The 19,815-nt window shown below is 39.6% G+C and overlaps 3 protein-coding genes across 6 annotated transcripts in view; 2 read left to right on the forward strand and 1 right to left on the reverse strand.

The window, feature by feature from the left end:
* Positions 1 to 60: 60 nt before the first annotated feature.
* On the forward strand, positions 61 to 2,714 carry ANKRD37 (ankyrin repeat domain 37). Of its 2 annotated transcripts, XM_084519199.1 has the most exons (4): positions 61 to 264; positions 391 to 546; positions 1,291 to 1,382; positions 1,897 to 2,714. In XM_084519199.1, exons 1-4 carry the CDS (start codon positions 76 to 78, stop codon positions 2,132 to 2,134), a joined length of 675 nt encoding a protein of 224 aa, XP_084375325.1. In that variant the 5' UTR covers positions 61 to 75; the 3' UTR covers positions 2,135 to 2,714. The 2 variants fall into 2 exon arrangements, with proteins under 2 accessions (XP_084375325.1, XP_084375324.1); XM_084519198.1 differs by having other exon boundaries at positions 61 to 546.
* UFSP2 (UFM1 specific peptidase 2) lies at positions 2,598 to 13,386 on the reverse strand. 2 transcript variants are annotated; one of them, XM_084519189.1, is made up of 12 exons: positions 13,256 to 13,386; positions 12,252 to 12,330; positions 11,578 to 11,758; positions 11,427 to 11,493; positions 10,967 to 11,124; positions 10,157 to 10,349; positions 8,844 to 8,990; positions 8,159 to 8,323; positions 6,823 to 6,947; positions 4,906 to 4,982; positions 4,158 to 4,282; positions 2,598 to 3,327 (listed from the first exon to the last, which is right to left on the reverse strand). In XM_084519189.1, exons 2-12 carry the CDS (start codon positions 12,322 to 12,324, stop codon positions 3,241 to 3,243), a joined length of 1,398 nt encoding a protein of 465 aa, XP_084375315.1. In that variant the 5' UTR covers positions 12,325 to 12,330; positions 13,256 to 13,386; the 3' UTR covers positions 2,598 to 3,240. The 2 variants fall into 2 exon arrangements, with proteins under 2 accessions (XP_084375315.1, XP_084375316.1); XM_084519190.1 differs by having other exon boundaries at positions 2,929 to 3,327; positions 10,967 to 11,121.
* The window catches only part of CFAP96 (cilia and flagella associated protein 96), a 90,241-nt gene continuing 83,808 nt past the window's right edge, over positions 13,383 to 19,815 (forward strand). The window contains exons 1-5 of one of the 2 annotated variants that reach the window (XM_084519197.1): positions 13,383 to 13,558; positions 14,712 to 14,899; positions 16,019 to 16,238; positions 18,808 to 18,945; positions 19,033 to 19,108. In XM_084519197.1, coding sequence (XP_084375323.1) covers positions 14,803 to 14,899; positions 16,019 to 16,238; positions 18,808 to 18,945; positions 19,033 to 19,108 — 531 coding nt within the window. In that variant the 5' untranslated portion in view covers positions 13,383 to 13,558; positions 14,712 to 14,802. Of the gene's footprint in view, positions 13,715 to 14,711; positions 14,900 to 16,018; positions 16,239 to 18,807; positions 18,946 to 19,032; positions 19,109 to 19,815 lie in introns of both variants that reach the window. The other variant, XM_084519196.1, reaches the window with a different exon arrangement.

Consider the following 19,815-nt stretch of genomic DNA (forward strand, 5'->3'; position numbering starts at 1 on the left):
AGCCCAGGGCCGACATATGCCGGGTCCCCTCCCTCAGCAGCCTCCGTGCGGGACGTGTGGCGGCGCCGCGGCGCCATGGCCGCCCGCCGCTGGCCGTGCGGGCGCGGCGCGGGGAGGCGGCTGTGCTGTGGGCCGGCCGCCCGCTGCCTCCCCTCCCATGGGCGCCCCGTGGCGGCCGTGCGGGGCCGGCTGCCGGCGCTGGGCGGGGGCTGTGGCCGCCAGGGTCCCCTCCCCGAGCTCCGGGAGCCGGCCGCGATGCGGGAGGTGAGGCTGGGGCTGGAGCAGCCAGCAAAGCCGTGCGGGCTCGCTGTTCGCTCTCGGAGGATGAGTGCGGTGGGAGGCGAGGGGGACTGGCGGTGGTGCTGCAGCTTCCCCCGTGCTCCCTTTCAGCCCGGCGGCGGCTTCAGCGCCCTGTTGGAGGCGGGGACCGGCGTGAACGCACCCGCGGATGCCTTCGGCCAGTCCCCGGCTCACCTGGCCGCGGGGGGCGGCGAGGCTTGCTTCCTGCTGTGGCAGCTGCAGACAGGCGCCGACCTGAACCAGCAGGTAAAAACGCACGGGTGTCGTTTCTCCCACTTCTAACCTCCCGTCAGGAAGCTCGCCTTTTATATTTATTTATTTTGCTTAACCTGGGAGAGGTTTTGTATATAGACAGCTGCACTGCATGAGGTGTCTGGGGTTGCTGATTTTACAGCAGCTTTATTCTATTGTGAACCAGCAACCCTATCTATACCGCCGTAGCTATTTCGTACTGCTGCATATGGTGCTTTCACACTGTGCAGCTGTCAAAAATTTCTTTTAATAGAAATGAGTATTCTTTCTGCCTTTCAAATTTTGCCCCCGCTTCCTCTGAATGTGCGGATTTTTCCTCTAGCTGCAGCTTTTAATTGGTCCATACCTCTGAGTTTGTAGCAGCAAGCTGTCAGTCAGTCCCTGAACAGTGCTGAAAGGTGCAGTTGATCAGCACCTTAATCAGCACCAAAACGTATTCTGTGTAAATATTTAATCTTTATAAAGCTAAGGTTAAACCCTGAGTATAGCATGGGACAGCAGTCCTACTGCTCTGTTGGATTATCAGAATACATTAAACAAATGTTTACTGGCAATTACTGGGTATACTTCACTAGCCATATTCCTTTAATCTCTCTTCAATTCACAACCAACCGGTATACAGAACACCACTCAAAACAGTCATGTTGGAGAACAAAGTAGCTTCATCCTATTCCTTTTCTTTCAAACAACCTATATATATATACATATATATATATAACAACTGTTTTATACGTTTAGGATTGCCTTGGAGAAGCCCCAATTCATAAAGCAGCAAAAGCTGGGAGTTTGGAATGTCTTGCTCTCCTGGTTGCTGGTGATGCCAAAATTGAGTAAGTTAAGCTACATCTAATCATTTCTGTATCAGCTCTCAAAAGATGCATGTTTTGTACACTTTCTTGTTGAGGGTGCTGCTAAAAGCTGCTGTCAGCTAAAGCTGACAGCATGGCTGTAGACATACAAGCAGTATCAAAAGCAGCAATACACATGAACGCATTACATAGACCATATGCTGTTCAGTTCCGTGTTGAAGTAACTGCTAAGAGAATGTTCTTGCTCATAGGTTCTTGTTGATTTTCCATTCTAGTGTTGCACTCATCTTACTCACACCTTTCTGATGCACTAAGCCAGTCATAGTTTGGTGACAGATATGTTTTTAAATAATTACTCCTTTTTGCATTTAGTGGCAGCACCCACTATCACTGGAGCCCTATCCTTGGCAAACCTTCTTGGTGTTGATTCTTTGTACTTCTGATTAAACTTATCACTTAATGAATCTTGATTGTTGTTTGCTCATAATACATATTCCAATTCATATGAATTGTGACTATTAATTTTGTGTTTCAGCTTGTGCAACAACAGTGGGCAAACAGCAGCAGACCTTGCACTGGCTTGTGGCTTTCTGGAATGTGCAAAGTTCCTGAAAACAATTCAGCACACTCAAACTATGAAACTGAGAGGACAGTCTAGCTCCTCACTAAATGGCAACCACAGCACGCTGAGCGAGGATCTAGCAGCACAGGAACAAGAATGGGAAGCAAGCAGATCAACAAGCAGAAAGAGGAGAAGGTCAGATGGTGTGTAATACCAGTGGCTTACCATTTGTTGTATTTCTAATCTTTTTCTTTTTTGTACTTTTAGCAGTTAAGTAAATAAGTTTGGTGATAGATGCAGGTAAGCTGGATGTTGATGCCTGCCAGTAAGTCCTGCTTTGCATATGTAATTAAGGTTATGGTCTTGTAAAAAATGGATATTGTGTTTAGAATGGCACTGAAAAGTTTACCTATAATTTTTTTCTTTCTTGATGTTAAAGTATTCTGAACAATGTACGAATGGAGTAGCTGACAAAGATAGCAGTTTTACCCATACCACAACTGTGTCTTTTGATGACATTAGATACAGGCTTATTTACATGTATGTGTTCATGTGACAGATCTGTCTCTTAGCTGACAAAAGAAAGGGTTTGTCACCTCATTGTCAAATTTAGGGGAACCCAAAGTCTGAGAAAACATGACTGGACTATCAATTGAGTAACTTGTTGCATGCTGTTACATTGTCTCCTTCTGAGAAGGAGCAAAGCTCATTTATTTTTACTTCTTACAGAAGACTGTTTTTTCCCAGAATAGTTGTATTCATACAGCTATAAATAAATAAGCATATAATAACTTAGTCTCTCCCTTTTTTCTGTGTAAATGAGAACAAAGTCCATAAAATTCAGTACACATGCTTTTTTTTTTTTCCCTCACCCTTATCTAAAATACTGTTACCAGCAGTAACAGCAGGAAATGATGGCTTTGAACAGATTCATACAGCAAAATCCAGCTGGCTATACAGAACCTGAAGTACGTTTTTTTTTTGGCAAGAAAAAAATTCATAAAAGAAAAGGATCAGACATTTAATCTGTAAAGCTTTTTAGCATAAAATTGCTATACAAACAAAGTTATCTTAGCCAAAAGGAAAGAGTTTAAGTTACTTGATAAACATTTGTAGGAAATACAGTTCACAGCAGGTAATTCCCTTATTTTTCAGAGGTCTCATTAAAAAAATAATCTTGATTTAAATTATGTAAGTAATATTTCTATTTCAGCTGGGTTTTGATTACCTGAAAGCATTAGTCTAACTAACAAGACAAGTTATATCTAGATATCTGCTAGTATTCTGGCTTAGCATGTTCCAGCCCAAGAGTGGAATTTAAATAGTTTTTGGTCGTTGAGGTAGGCACAGGTTGTAGTAGGCATCCTTGTTCCAGAAGTCTGGGCCCTTCCATCCACACCAACCCTGGCCAAGAAAAAGCAAGATACAATTTAAATTACTTAATGTGAATTCTGTTTTCCTTATCAATTACAACTGTATTTATCTTACTCATTTTAATCTAAGCAGTATGAGTTATTTTCAAGTACCTACGAGCAGTGACAATTTTCAGACAGTTCTGTGCACGCCTTGAAAACACATTAATGGAAAACACTTAACAAGAGTTTCTCCAATTCCCCTCACCCAGCTTTCCAGCTTGGTTTCTAAGTAGTAGCATCTTCTTTCTATACCCCACTGTCTTCTGCTGCTACGGTGTCACTCAGTTTCCACTTCTTTTGTCTTGAAGAATGCCTTCTTTAGAAATAGTTCAAATTTCAGGGCCAAACTGAGCTCTTAATTTAAAAAGGTGGGGGTGGGCTGTTTGTCATGATTTAGCAGCAAATCAGTCTAATAAAGCTCTTAAGCCCTACAAGACTAGGATGTAATTATATATCAGGTGTTTCCAATAAAAAAAAAGCTGCCAACTTACAGCCTGCCTCAATTCCTGTTCTCCCCTGCCACTTTTGATGAATAAAAGGATTTCTGCCTTTCTTTTTGTCCTCCTGGACAAAAGTATTCTTGAACACCTTATTCAAGATAATACCTTATCCAAGTTATAGCTGTTCAAGCTACAACTGTTAAAGACTGTTTCGGAAACCAGCAATGACTAACATACAGGCAAGTTAACTGGGATCAACGCTTCCTCCATAAGGAATGGAGAAGCTGCAAAATGGCCAGTCCCTAGTTTGCTATACATCATTGGTTTAATGCCAAAATGTATCTATATGTGTGTGTATATACACGTGCGTTAATCTCACCTTTTCCAAAATAACATGCAGATCTTCTCCTCCAGTGTAATGTGGGTCTAGAATCAAGTATTTTATTTGCCCTGTAATCTCATTCCAAGCTACTCCTAATATCGTGTGAGCCAAAACACCTCCACCTAAAATAGAAGGGAAACAAACTGTTAGAAAAAAAATCACTGAGATTGGCTATATATGCAAATTGCTAAAATTTAAATATACTTTTCAGCTTTAATATAAGTACTCTTCATTTTCTGAACCACTGCTTGCTTGGAAATACTTTCATTAATTTTAAGTTCTTATGAATGGCATTTCCAATGATATCAATATTTTAGATTATTTAAACATGCATACTGGTCTTAGGAAGAATTTAGATAAGGAATGATGCTTATCTCTTCAAAGCCAGAAAACCCCTCTTCTTCTGTGGTGGGAAGTTTTGGGGAACTGTATGAACCTCTCTCACCCAGAAAGCACAAGTCAGCTCTTGAGTTCTGATTTTAAAAGCAGCTTTTGAGAATACCATTCAGATTGATCTTTGTTACTAGATTTCAGCTTGAGGCTGGGTGAAATGCCAAATGCAAAAGATACCAGCCAGACTGAATTCATGGTTTCCTATGCTGCCTTGGAAAGAGTATCATTTTTAATTCATCTGGAGTTTTGATAAACTCCTGTACAGTAAACTGAAACAGGACTAACTGAAATGAAATGCAGCAGAGGAAGGCTACAAACATTCACTGGCAGTCTCTGATACTCAAGCACTTACCAATCATAATCGGAGTTCCTTCAGTCTTGAAATGGTTAGCAAGCTCCCTTCCCTGCAAAGCTAGTTCAGAACCCTGGCTAGGGAAGAAATACAACAAGAGATTTGTCATCCTCACTATGCTTGGTTTTCCAATTATCCATTATACTCATTACTGCATAAGTAACTGACTAGAAAGTGGCTTAGAATTCTTCTGCTAAAACAACCGAACTCCTTGGGATAGTCTGAATAAAATTCTTTATGCAACTTTATGTAGGACTCATACCCAGCTTGCTTTTAAAAAATCAAATCAGAAATACCATTAGGCACCTGGTCAAAGCAACATTGAGCTTGGCTTGATTTATTTTCCCTGCTTTTCTGTTCAGCTTTGCCACAGATAAGAGTAGTCTACACGGAAGAGAAAGGCGTACGCACACAACACATGCACGTACTCCAGGATTCAGAGCTCACTTTCTTCTGAAGGAGCCTCACGGTCCCCTCAGAAGATGGATAGTACTTCCAAAAGTGGTGGCAGAAGCTAGGCAAGAAAACACATACAGATATGTTTAATATAAAGAAGCAAAGACAGGATACCATGGTTAATGTTTCAGACAAGTTGTGCGCCTGCTTTTCCAATTCCTGGAGAGATGGATTAAATGCAGAGTGCAAAACAGGAAAGCTGGGAAATGGTACGGTACATTTGCAGTAAAGGATTCAGTACTGAGGGTGCAGCTGTGAAGTCCTATTTCCATAAAGACTTAGAGGTGCTAGCTGAATATAAGCCCAAGACAAAAAATGCTCTCCACTGCTAGTGACCAGCTCAAAAAGGCTGCCTGACATCTCTTCTCAGCATGGGAGCAAGGCTGCCGTTTCATAATCCTGAAGAACACTGGTGCTCCCTTGTAGCAGCACTGTGAGCAATTCTACCCAGTTCACAACTGAATGTGTGCTGTATCCTTATGCACAGGAATAAAAACTGTCTCACTAACAGTCACAGCTGCTATAAATAATAGGTGGATCATCTGCAAATATAAGCTGTGGAACAAGGAGATTAAAATTGGCTGTATAAAGCCTGACAAAATACTGAAGAAATCAATTATTTTCCTACCATTAAGAATAACCATCACCATGGTTACGTGCCCTTTTACAATACTCCCAGTAGACTTTAGTCTAAATAAACATAACTTATGAGCAGTATTTTGACTAGCATTTTCATACGGGCTAGATTAGCATTCATTCTCTATTTCGTTATTGTATTTATCACAAAATGTTCAGGGATTTATTATTATGCTTACTGCTGTCCAAGTGACAGAAGTCCAGTAATTTTATTTCTGATAAATACTGAACATTATTCTTTTTCTCCCACATATATTTATAGGGTTCTTTATTGCATATAAAAGTGTCAGATTGTCAGAACGGAAACAAATACCTTGTTTTATGTCGCACAAATACAGGACAGAGAGCACTATTTCTAGGCTGCTCAGCAGTTTGCCTCAATCCTGAGCTAAAAGGTTAGCTCTGTGGATGAGGCAATAACTTACCGTCACCGTGTATGCCATTCATTATTACTGCCAGGCTGTGGGCCTGTTCCAAAAATTGTGTGATGGATAGGCAATAGGCTGACCCCCCTCTTTCTTTTTTTTTTTTTTTTTTTTTTTTTTAAATTTCACAACAGTTTGCACATAATTAAGCAAGTTATAGAAAATGCAAACTCGACCCCAAGATCACAAGAAATTCAGCAATACCCTAACTTTTAAGCGCCTCCCATTCACCTCAGAACAACCAAAGGCAGGAATACAGGGTTAATGAACAGTGAGCTCTTAAAATATAAATTATCTGTTATTATCCCTATTATCCCACATTTTATAAGGGTAATTGGCATCGTAAGGCATTCAGTATCTTTAATAATTACTGAACTACTAGAAAGATATTGATTCTTACCTGACAAAGAGTATTTTTGATGTTATTCCATAAAGTTGATTCAGAACAAGCTGTACCTCAATAGAGCCAATCCATTGCCGTGACCCAACAAATGCTGCAGGTTTGTCTCCAGCATCAACCAGTGCCTTTGCCATGTGAACATGAAGAAAAAAAGCAAACCTCAACAACACGTAGTAGACAGTTCCACCATTTTTTGTGAATAAAGTTGGTTTATAAAGACAGGAATGTGTTTTATATCTGGCCAGTCAAAAGCAAAGAAATGGTTATTGAATTCATTCATTGTGGTTCTGTTTTGGAGATGCTACTTAGACACTGATACAGGACAGTCCCAGTAAGCACATTATATGACCCCAGATCCAGAGGCAGACTTCAAGCTGAGCACCAAGCTACCTAACGCTGAAATGTACCATCTGTGCTGCAGAAACCACCTCACAGACTGGACTCGTACTCAAGACACCTCAGAAAAGGATGCATAAAATAGTGCCCCAAGGAAGAGGCCACCAAAATACACCAAGGGTTGGGGTTTATTTTAAACTATTTCAAATTCAGAGGTTAACATGTTACAAGCAGCTCTTGAGGTGCCTTTTCTGCTCAGGATAGACAGCCCACTAAGTCTCCCAAAGGCTGCTGTCCAGCACGCTACAGGAGTCTATGGAATTGAGATCGTTTTATGTTTAGGGGCAGACTAAGGAATCATCAGGAAATGCAATTTTTATTTTAATGCTCACATCCCTGTCAGATAGGATGCAAGTCATTTTTCAGAGTGAGCCATACTTGGTTAGAAATGTTGAGTAAATAAATATGATACAAAACGCCATTTTTAGAAGACTGAAGATAACTGCAATATTTCCTGCTAGGCCTACAGTATTAGCTACCCAAACATACTCTTTTTCTTCAGTACCATTAATAGAAATGACCATATTCAGGTACACATTCAAATTCACAGAAGAAAATGAAGTGAAAGGAGGTTCAAAAAACAAAAAGCCTGCTACTATCAAAGGTAAAATTGCAAAAAAGAAAGCAGTACATCAACGCGTAATGTCTGGGGACTCAACTAGCTGTCACTGAAGACAAAAGACTGTTAGAATGTTAGTACAAGGAAATACTAGAAAACTATTCTGATGAATCTTATTTGTGCACATAAACATTTGGAGACGAGTCTCCTATTATAGAACTTGATAAACAGTAATTGATGAGCACTATACTTCCATTTAAGAGAGAAAAATATCACACAAATTTTAAGTCTAAAATGTATCAGTCACATAAAAGTTATCTATAAATGTTTCTAAACAATTACATGCATATAAAAGAATTACTCTGCCCACGTGTTATGTACCTGTTGAATTTCCTTGTGTGTTGGTATAGGTGCATTTATGTAACCTTGGTGCCTGAACCACGAGCAGACAGTCTGCAGAGACCGATAAGCACAGCCCCAACCGCTGTCATCAATGCGATCCTGCATATAGTGGTGATAGCTGTATGTGCCATGTACTAAATAAACCTGCACAGAACAAGAAAATACAAATTAACCTGGTTGCACTTACATCAATTTTCAGAGAAGTCCTACTTACGTTACTTGTACTGTTACATATCTTTCAGTTAGGGGGTTACAAGTCTTTGGAAGAATTGATTGTGTTATTCACACATGACCACTCCTGTTTTGTCTCCTCAATATCTCCATTCACAGTTTTATTTTCTTGTACTGGTTCTAAGAAACTTTTAAAATACATGACAAAAACATGAGGTATCCTTTAAAATGTTGTACAGTATGTTACCAGAAAATGCACTTGAGGTGTGAGCAGGCACAGGACAACTACAGCTACAGCAATACCATTTTGTGCAGAGAAGCCATTTTGCTTAAAAGACCAGATCCATTCCTGTGCCTTTTCTTTCTCAACCGATACTGATGATTATTAATTGATAAATTATTAATTATACTGATTATTAAATTAATTCTGTTAACAACAAATCTCAAGCAAAATAAAAAGTAATTTCTTTAAAGTGATTCAATTTAAACGTACCATACCAGACTCTGTCCCAGGTGAATTAAGATGTAAATGGGGGTTTCTGAGATAGCCATCTTTGTATGGTTCATCTGGAAAATGGTAAGCATTTGCTCTCTTTAAGTATGGTCTGTCATATGGTAGGTTGAACAACGTGTGTAATTCCTGCATGCAAGTTAGAAGAAAATAAAGAGCATAATTCAAATTTTGGATTAAAAGAAACACCACACTGTAGGTAATAATAGAAACAACCATTCTTAACAAATAGTTTAGCTAATGTAGCTAGGCACATTGTAATATATTATTATTCAGCATGTGCGTTTATTGCTAAACCTCACCTCTCTAAGGAAGCTCATGGGAGCCTACCTGCCATCTGATGAGCCTGCTATTTCACATAGTCCTGTTACAGAACGCCTGTCTCTGGAGCCCCATTCAAGATATCATGAGTGAACATGCCTTGTGAAAGTATGATAAAATTATCTTATTTCAGAGGGGTTAAGAGTAAGAGGAATGATGAGATCATCTAGGATGTCTACATCACAGGTAATAGATTTTACACAGATGATCCAACACTGAACCAACTATATTAGCTACAGAAACACTCAGCAATCAGTAGATAAAAGTGAACAGAAGAGAGAGAGCAGGAAAGATATAAGTGGAACTGGTGCCTGCAAACACAAGGAACAGATTATGTTTTATACACCCAGTAATGCTTCATCCAGAAGAGAATGAAAAATCCCCGCAGCTTCTACACATCTAAACAGGTAAAAGATTCTTTCCCCGCTCTCAGTATGTAAAACTGCATGACCTGAATGTATTCTGCCAGATTGAGAGCTTTCAATGTGAAAGGACTGCAACATCAGAACATTTTCACACTTCATCCATATTCCTTTTTCTAGATGTGTCAACCCAAAGGCAAAAGCAAAATCTAAGGCTGGTCAACTGTAAGCAACAACAAAAGCACCCCAAAGCAAAACACAAAACAAAAAAACCCAACCCCATATCATTTCAGGCAACTTGTTAAAGCTTGGAAGCAATAATGTACTAAAAGAAATCTGATATTCTACAATTGAAGAGGAGAATTCAAAGAATCTAGCACCAGAAGCGTGATTTAGATAGGATTTGTTTTAGACCAGGCCCATGTAGTTCTAAAATTTCTGTTGCTCACTTACAGAAAATGCAATCTGATATATTTTATAAAATAGCTTCCAATCAATCAATCTTATACATTCAGTTTACTGCTTCAGCTACAATAATAATAATAATAAATAAATAAAACACAACTCCTTCTGCTAGTATTTGTTGTATGCTGGCTAAATGGAAAATGTTACCTTTCTGTAACTTTCCAGCTGATCATCTGAAATACCTGTAGGATACGAGATTGTTACAAGGTGAGTTTTTCCTGGTAACATGAAATGAAATTGTTCTGGTACCACAATTGACGTTCCCTTCATATATTTCATGATACATCTTTCCATATCCGTTAATTGCTTGTGAATTGCTTTCACCAGGAGATTTTGTACGCTGTGAAGAATAAGGGAGAATACTTTAGTAAAAGAACAGTGGTGGTGACTCATTTTCTCTCATAGCTCGAAGTCAAACAATACTCATATGCACATTTGCACCCGCCCTGATGAACTTCTTACTTCCATGCCCCCTTCAGTCCACTCCCACAGAGGACAAAACCTCAGAATGCTTGCTCTAAGCACGTCTACACACAGAAATTACTCCCTAGTGATTCAGCTGTCTGAAGATTCAGCTGCACTTTCTCTTATCAGAAACACAACCGAGTGTTTGCTGAAATAGAAGTTACATATATGACTAAGTATTTGTAAATATTTTGTATTTTACACAAAGTTCTTAGTTATCAAATCTATCAGACACTGACAAACCGTATTTTTTGTAGACGGCAAAATGACTGGGTTTCAAGATATTTAAAACTAACAGATATCTGAAGGAGCTATTATTACTTACACAGTCAAATTCTAGTACAAGAATACTATATGCTATTTTATTAAACCGATTAATGATAACAATAGCTTTCCTTTGTTACTTTCAAGGAAAAAAAAAAACAAAAAAACAACAAACAAAAACAGAAACAAAAAGAAACTGAAGAATTCCAAGTTCAGGATAACACTTACTTTCCCCATGTTTCTTCTGGAGAAACAGACAAAACAACATCAACTGGTAAAGTCATATTAATGTAGTGGTGTTCTTTATTTTCCCTTTCAATGACTGGAGCCAAAGCATCTAGTGAAGATGTCATCTCTAACATGAGGTCTATATTGATTATCTGCTGCTGCAGAGAATAAAGACACCACTAGTACATCTCCAACAATGCATACAGCAAGAAGGCAAAAGGAAAACTGTATAAGTTTGAGATCAAGCTCAGTAATAAAATAATTGGGTTAAAGACTAAAACTTGTATGTATTGATCAACTGTAAATAGATCTCTGCATTTATGCAGAGTCTAAATAATTTTAAAGGGATTCTTCTGAGTCATTTAAATGCCTATTTTTACAGATAAGGCTGGAGAGAGCAGATTAACAACTCAAATGATAGGTTGTCTGATGTAATTTGTTAGTGTGGTGAGATACATACCGTATCTTGTAGCTTTTTATCCTTTTTTTTGCCAAGCTTTCGTCGGGTCTCGTCATCTTGATCAAGGCTGAAGTGTCAACAGAAAGAGCAATTTCTATAAAATGTAATTAATCTACTTAAAATCTATATATATAATTTTTAATCTACTCACTGTATAAATCGTTTTATCTCTTTACAAGCAGAATCATCAGTCAGCTCTGGAACAGTGTTGATACCACTGTTAGGCCACACGTAGACTGGACTATGGCAAATTCTTAACACAAGAACATCTGAGGACAGCTTGTTTGCGAGATCACTGAACACATATCTTAATGCCTTTTTTGCTGATGCCTCTGAAACACAAGGATACAATTAACTTAGAAAATTCTCTCACTTTTGTGATAGCTGCTGGACAAATGTAAAAAATCAATAAGTTTTGACATCAAATAAAAATATAAATACTGTGATGATCAGAAAAATGACAATGTAAACAAAACCTGAGATAAGATCTCATTCAGCAGGCCTGTCTTAAACATTCACACTCATCTACCTGAACAAAAGCATACTGTTTCTCTCAGCTTCTGAGCAACAAGAAGAGCTGAACGGAATGATTTTAAACTAAAAGAGGGGAAATTCATACTAGAGGTTAGGAAGAAATTCTTCAGCGGGTGGTGAGGCACTGTCACAGGCTGCCCAGAGAAACTGTGGATGCCCCATCCCTGGAGGTGCTCAAGGCCAGGTTGGATGGGGCTTTGGGAAGCCTGGGCTGGTGGAGGGTGTCCCTGCCTATATAACTTTTTTTTTTTTTTTTTTTTTAAGGTATCTACGACAGTCTTATGGACACACCATCAGTAGTTGCTAGCTGAAATGCCAAATCCAAGCCTCCTCTTATTCGAAAGAGTATGTCCATGGCTTCCATATTTACCTAAGGAGAAAAAAGAAGGAATGAAAATAAGTTATTTCAGCATGCTGTGTCTCCAGGTAAAACCGACTGTCATCACGCCACACCGTGCAAGCACACCAGCAATTATTACGGGTGCTCAGGGTACGTAAGGCCAGCGATGCAGCACATTGGCATATGTCAATTGCGTAAGTGATGTTACAAAAACAGTTCTTAAAACACCTTTCCCACCTCAACATGAAAGCATTTATCCTATTCTTTTTTTTAAATATACCATTTATAAATATTTTTTAAAGACATTTGTCATTGGCTCTTATTGCTTCAATCCAAATGATGCGTTTCCCATTTTCCAGTGAAAGCAAACCAAGGATTGCTCTGAGTGTTAGAGTAAAACAGTAATTAAGCATATCTTTAGGTTCACATTCACCTTGGTTAGGAAGTCATAATTTTGGGAGGAAGAAGATGCAGTGGTGGGGCATAACCTCCAGAAGCCAGGCAGATGTTTCCCATTTGACAGCAGTGCTGCTTATGCCCGCAGGCATCTCTCAGCCTCAATTTAAAAAAATTAAAAGCAGCCTTTTATTGAGAATTGACTTTTTTTTTTTAATTTGTCCGGATCAATTCCTGGTAAAGCTTAACCTACCGCGGCAAGCACAGCCGTGCCAGGACAGAGGAACAAAAACGCGACAGCCCCCAGGAGGCTGAGCTGTGCTTAACCTAGCAGCCCCCAAAAGCAACACTACGTCAATTACTCTGCGAATTAATAATAATTCGGTTAAGAATAATTACTCCGAGCCCTTCTGGAAAGACTTATCGCGGAACTCCTGGCTCACCCAGGCCTCCCCCCACAGCCCGCCCGTGCTGCTGAGGGGCCCCGGCCCGCGGCCATGCCGGGCTGGGGGCAGCGCCCCCCCCACTCCCCCATTCCCCGTCCCCCGCCCGGCCTCACCAGGTCCCTCAGCGCCGCGCTGAGACCCTCCGGGAAACGGTCCGGCCGCCTGATTCCCCCCGTCTGCCCCCTTCAGTGGTGCGGTCCTGCGCAGCCGCATGCGCGTTGGGCCGTACCAATGTAGGGAGCGGGGGGGGAGGCGGGGTGGCCGCTCTGCCCTGGGCAACCGGTGCCAACAGAGGCGGACGGAGGGGCGCTGAGGGTGAGGTGGCTGCACGGAGGCGCCCCTCGGTTCCCTCCTCACCCGGCTGCCTGCTTCGCCTCAGCTTGCTGCAGAGCTCACGGCTGGAGCCCCAGCTGGAGGTCTGTGAAACTGTGAAACGTACGAGATGAGCCCAGCCCTTCTGCAGGGCTTGTAAGAGCCCTGTGAAAATAGCCCACGTCGTCAAAGCTGTTTGCCGCGTGGCGCTGGTGCCTCTCCTCATCTGGTGCCCACACGCCAGATACGGCTCACGTGTGGTATTCATCTCTTGAGTTTTCTGCTGCCTTCGTTATTTCCATGCTTGCCTTTTCCTTCTTGCCCTTGTCGCCATGGTTAATGCCAATATCAGACTTGATCTACATTGTCTTTAATCCCTATTCCATCCTAATGGTTTAACTTCCTTCAGGCTGTACACCTGAGCTATTTGCTTAATATCATACCTATCACGGATTTTTCTCCATCAATTCTTACATTTCATGACTTCCCAGGAGCAGCTTTCCTAACTGGTTAACTGATTTCGTCTATCTTATCTTATTTCTGTGTTTGGTGAACCGAGCACATGTTAGCTTCCACCTCGAGGCAGGCCTTGCTCGGCCTCATCACGGTTGCCGTTTCTGCTAGCCAGACCCCTCATCATCCTCATGCCTGGCCTGGTCTCTGCTGAGGCCCCCAGCTCCGCAGACCTACGGGCTCGGCACCTCCCTTTCTGCTGCCAGGCTCAGATGAGGGTGGTGGTGAGGAAAAATGAACGTTTGCTATAAATCATTGCACAGAAATCAAGAAGAAAGTGCAGATATTCACCATGACCAGGCCTTGGGCTGCAGCTAGAGGGCTTCCAAAATTCCACCGATGTGTTTCATCTCAGACTTGTCCATATGATATCCTGCTGTACCATGAGTTAAAAGTGCCTGAAAACCATAGCTAGAGATGACCCACACGGTGAAGGAGGCTGCTTGGCATGTTTCGCTGCTAGCTATTAATACCACAAAACCTCTGATCTTAGCGCTTGGAAGATAACAGTTACAAACTGTATATTCAGTAAGAGTTGTATTAAAGTTGCATTTGGATTTCTCTTGTTGCTCCTGTTTCAAGTTTGTTTAACAAAGGAAATATAATGGTGTCTAAATCCCATGCAGTCTGTTTGTCCTTTAAGCACTAAAACTGTCAATCACGTTATAGATGACTTTGTTCAGATTACATTTATTGCTAATATTTTTAGCCAAAGCTTATTGCATTTTACTTATTTTTTTACAGGTGTAGACTGCTCATAGACTTTTGCAGTAGGACAAATAAACACGGATACTTCTACCTTTTCTGTGCAGTAAACTGTCACACAGATCCAGCCATGCCTGCGGAAGGAAAAAGTGATCTGGAGAGGATTGGCCTCTTCAGTGAAATGGGTTATGTTACCATTGGAGATAAATACGTATCACAGTATATGCGTAAGTGTATTTAATTTTAATCAGCATAGAGCAATAGAGATCCCCTCCAGTGTCTAACTACTTTCAGAATTGCTGTTTTTTTTCCTCTCTCTCTTTCTTTTTTTTTTTTTTTTTTATTAGTAGCAACTGCTTTTTCATACATATTCTTTGCTTAGGTCAGAAAGGCTTGATATATTGGAATATGTAGCAAAGAAAGGAAAAATCGAGTAAAACTGAAAAATGTGGATGCATAATAATAATAAAATAATAATAAAAATAATGTTTATTTAGCATTGTTTTATTTAACACTTCTTTTAAATATTATTTTCATGCAAGTTACAAGTATTTTCCTGGTCTTGCGTAAAACAACAGTGTTTTTTAAGTGCTCTTTCAGCAGGTCTTCTGTTATTCACAATTACATTGTCATTATTTTTAATTTAGTGTTGTAATTTAATGTTTCTTTGTTTAGTTATTTAGTTATTCTGTTCTGGTTTCACTCATGAGTGTGAGGCTCCCCATCCTGTCTTTTTTGGGAAGCATTCTCCTTTCATTTTTCAATGTGAACGCACATTGAAAAAGATAATTGTTGAACTCATTAAGGTGACAGAGGTTGATGCTTTTAAGTAATAACGCAAAATAATCCTCACTTCTCAGTTCAGGTGTTTCTGCTGTGATGTTCTGTCAGTGAGTGTGTCTGCCAGAACCCTGGCTGACTCAGCAGCTCATCACTTCTACCACACAGAGCTGCTGGGGATTCAAAACCCAACAGGAGGCTCTAAAGCTGGGACCTGGTCTGTAATTGGAGGGAGAGAGATGCACCCCTGATGTATTACTTGTAGTATATAAAATGCATCAGCTCTAGCTCTGAATTACAAGTGTGCAGTAACTGACCTCCCTCAGTTGCCTGTAAAGCACGAGTAGGTGCTGGAAAACTAAAAGTGGGTGCTGTGAATACCATTCAGACAAAATGTGTATTATATGGTATAAATCATACAATATGCATGTATGATATATGAATGAAATGCTCTGTAGTACGTTCTTTCTGCCACCCACCCACCCAGATCCAAGCCTTATTTTTTGATGTAGTCTAAGGGAAGCACTGACATAGAATGGTTATTTACAGTGCTTACTTTTTTAAAGGCCCTTTTAATGAAGCTGCGAGCAAGAACAGACAGATGTTACCTGGGGGTTCCAAAACATTGTCAGCTCTTCAAGAAGGTTATTTTGAGCCTCAGTTCGTAAGGATTTTTGATGGTGAAGCCTACTCAAACCCTGTTCAGCTAAGGAGACGCTATAGATTGGTAGAAGCAAAGAAAAATTTGGGCAAAGCTTTCCTGCCCAGTAATGGAGACAAATTGCCGTAAGTATTATGAAAATATATTAAATTGACCTTTTTTCTGTTCTGTACACTGAAGATAGTTTTCATAGGTGATTTCTTATAAAACCTGTAATGGGAATACAATATTGTTGTTTTATACAACATGGTGTTAGTCAGTACTGAACTTACGAGCAGCAGCCCACAACTGGAGATGAATGAAGGCTAGACACAGGTAGGGATAAGGACTTGATGCTTGCCCTTAACCACTGTTTCATGTATCTGTCTAATGCTATGTACAATTTTCTTACTTTTTAGCTTCTCGTTTTCAATGAAAATGAAGATGAATATGGGAAAAGGGTGTGAATAACTATCAAATTATTATTTAATTTTAATTTAGCAGGAAATCTGTTGGAACTTTTCAGATACAGTATCTTCTCCCATTTTTGAGCCTCCCAAAATATAGATAGCGTATATATTGCAAAAACAGCAGGAAAAGGGGCTGTTAACAGTGAGAATTCATATGCATTATCTTTTTGCTAGAAGAAAATGCCAATTAGCCTATGGGATGATCAGAAGATGTTATAGAGTTGAGGAGTATATGCAGAATAACATTCAAATAAATACATCTTTTCTATTTGCACAACATTAATTGCATGACAAAATGATACCAATGCAGTTGGTTTCCTGTAACTACTATGATTAACATGTAAAAAAAACAGAGTCTAGTGACTTGTTTATGACTGTATAATCTTGTGTTCTTGTTGCTGCAATGAGAGACAGGATTCAGCTCATGTACAGGGCCTAGTTCTTACAGTCTCATGGTTATATTTAGTCATATCTTTCTGCAGCTTTCCCTTTGGAAAGTTTAGAGAGCAACCTCTTGTCTATTCTATATAACTATTTTGAGATGTAAGGATTAGCCATGTTCTGTCATATGTTACAGGAACAGTTTGGCTGTTAACAGGACCATAAGACCTGGTGTGTAGGCTTTCTGTCAGATACACACGTGCTATTTCTGGTGACAGAAAGTATGCAAGCGCTATGTTCAAAACTTTCATCCTACTTCAACTTTACTTTTATAGCAAGCAAACAATTTATTGGAGTTTAACTGTTAGAAACACCTAGGCAGTAATTTCAAATCTGTGTCAGTCAAGAGTCCTGTTCACGTATTTTCTGGGTTCAGTCTTGCTCTTCTCCACTAAGTTGCTTACAATAAACACCTGCCAGCGTTCCCTCCTCCATCAAAGTGCACAAATGCACTTATTTGATGTGTGTTTAGTGGCTCATGTTCTTTTTTGGGTTGTAAGACTTTTGAGTTCTTCTAGAAATAACTTTAGGACAGGTTCTTTATCCTCTCCTGAATCTGTACTGGCACAGCAGTACAAAGCAGAGGCTGGGAAGGTAACCACCATCTTCTCTTTTAATGGGATCCTCAGGCAAGTAATGTAGAGATTGTACCTTTCTTGTTTCTGAAACTGACTCATATCTCACCTAAGGAGCTAGAACAGAGCTGTATCTGTTGCTGTTCTTGATGTTGTTATTCTTGGCTGCCTCAATAACAACAATTTTTGTAAATCTTTTCCTTACATGTTTATTGTTGGCTTCAAATGCAGAGGTTGCAGCGATGTCACATTCTGAAGATGTGACTGAAGCCTAGGCTTTCATTTTCTTCCTGTGTCCTTTCTTAATTATTTTGTTACTGGCATATAAAAAGCCTGCTTGCAAAACAAAACAAAACAAAACAACAACAACAAAAAAAAAACATTTAAAGAATATGAAGCAAAGCACTTATAAGCTGGGAAATGCCAAGATAAAGGAGGTTGTCTGTGCATTGTCAGTTTGCCCATTTTCCCCTGTATTTGGGTTTATGAAGCCCAAAAGTAAAGGGAGGGTAATGAACAGGCAATGGCTAGTGTTCTGTGCAAAGATGGCAAATGTTACCTTGGCATCCCAATCCTGTCAGTATTCATTAATGGCTTGTTTAAATAGAAACTCTTTAAATAGGACACTTCACTTTTTCCCTGCAATAATTACAGACAGCCCAGCCAAAGCAGATTACCCGAGCTGTCTGGAGTAATTGACAAATCCCATCCAGTAGTCACTGTTTATATTCTTCTGTTCAGTTTTGGATGACAGAGGCAGGGGGTTCTTTGTTTGGGGTTGTTCTGTGACCAGTGTAGCTGCAGCTTAGTGGACCAAATTGCCATTCAGCTATTTCATCAGTTTGTCATACATTTATCAGCAAATACTGATTTTTCAGGTTGGTCATGACAACCAGTCTTTGAATTCCTGCAGCTTTCTAGGGAGAAGTGTTTCTCCTAAATGAGTTGTGCCTCCTTTTCCTTCCTTTCTGTGACAAGGCAGAAAGATAACTAATATTTAGCATGTCCAAACTTCATCTCTGCTGACACCTTGTTTCTTTTCTGTCCGACCATACACAGAATTCCTGTAATTGTAGTTACTTGCACAGTGGATCTGGCCTGGTTTTATGTTTAACTCTGGAGATATTACTTGTTTGGGTTTTCTACACATTATCATTTTGGCACACTAGATATGGAAAGCCTGAAATATTTGCAAAGGTCTAATTAATGTATTAATTTGTTATTTTTAGATGTGGAAAGGGCACCTATTATGGAACCATAGGAGGTCCATTTGCATACTTCAGTGCACAACTGAAAGCCAGAGAAAGATACATTCCTCCTGGAAAGAATTTTTATACTAATCCAGGAAAAAAAGGAACTGGATATGGGTAACTTCAGTTCCTACTTTTTGCAGAGTAATTTATTAAATCTGTCATGAGTTTTGAACATCTGACTAATTCATTCTCTTTTTACAGTTATGCAAATCTTACCATAGGAGAACAATATCCACATGAACCAGATGGGTATGAATTAGAAAAATTAATTGCAAAGGTAAAAGTCTTTATTATGTATTAGTCATTTTTATTTATTAGAATTTACATTAACTTTTGTTCTCTATGATGTTTCCTTAGCTTGAAGTCACAATGTTTATTTACAAGGTGGAGGAAGGAAAACAAATTAATCACCATACTGTAAAAACAAAGATATAGTTTTAGTTGCTTCATTATTTTTTCATGACAACTGGGAATATCCCACACAAGTTCTACCATTCAAGATTTGACCTTAATTTTTTTTTTATGTGTGAAGGCATTAAGCAGCAGTAATGACCAAACAATTCATATAGTAAGAACAGTCATAATTCTGTCATTGTCAGAAATGGGACCTTATTATTCTAGAAGATTTATAAAAACTAAACCAAACCAAACCCTGTTCCTTTTTATCATGTAAGTTCATAAATCTAAGACAGCTCCTAAATTTCCTTGCACAGATTTTAGTTTTCCTATGTATTTTCATTATATATAGTGAAAAATTTTAGCAGAAGTACGTTTTTTTGGCCTAGGGTAAGAACAAGATTAGAAGAAACAATTCAGTTACCCACAGTTGAGACAAATTCAGAGTCAAACCTGTATTATCTTAAAGTAGAATCTGGGAAGTCGACATCTCCCATTATACAAAATGCTGATTCATAGAGAAGCTCAATGTAGTAAGGTGCGGATTCTGGGAAATGTAGTGACTGTTCACAACTGTGAGCTGCTATG

The sequence above is a fragment of the Aythya ferina genome (assembly GCF_964211825.1).
Source record: "Aythya ferina genome assembly, chromosome: 4".
NCBI lineage: Eukaryota > Metazoa > Chordata > Aves > Anseriformes > Anatidae > Aythya > Aythya ferina.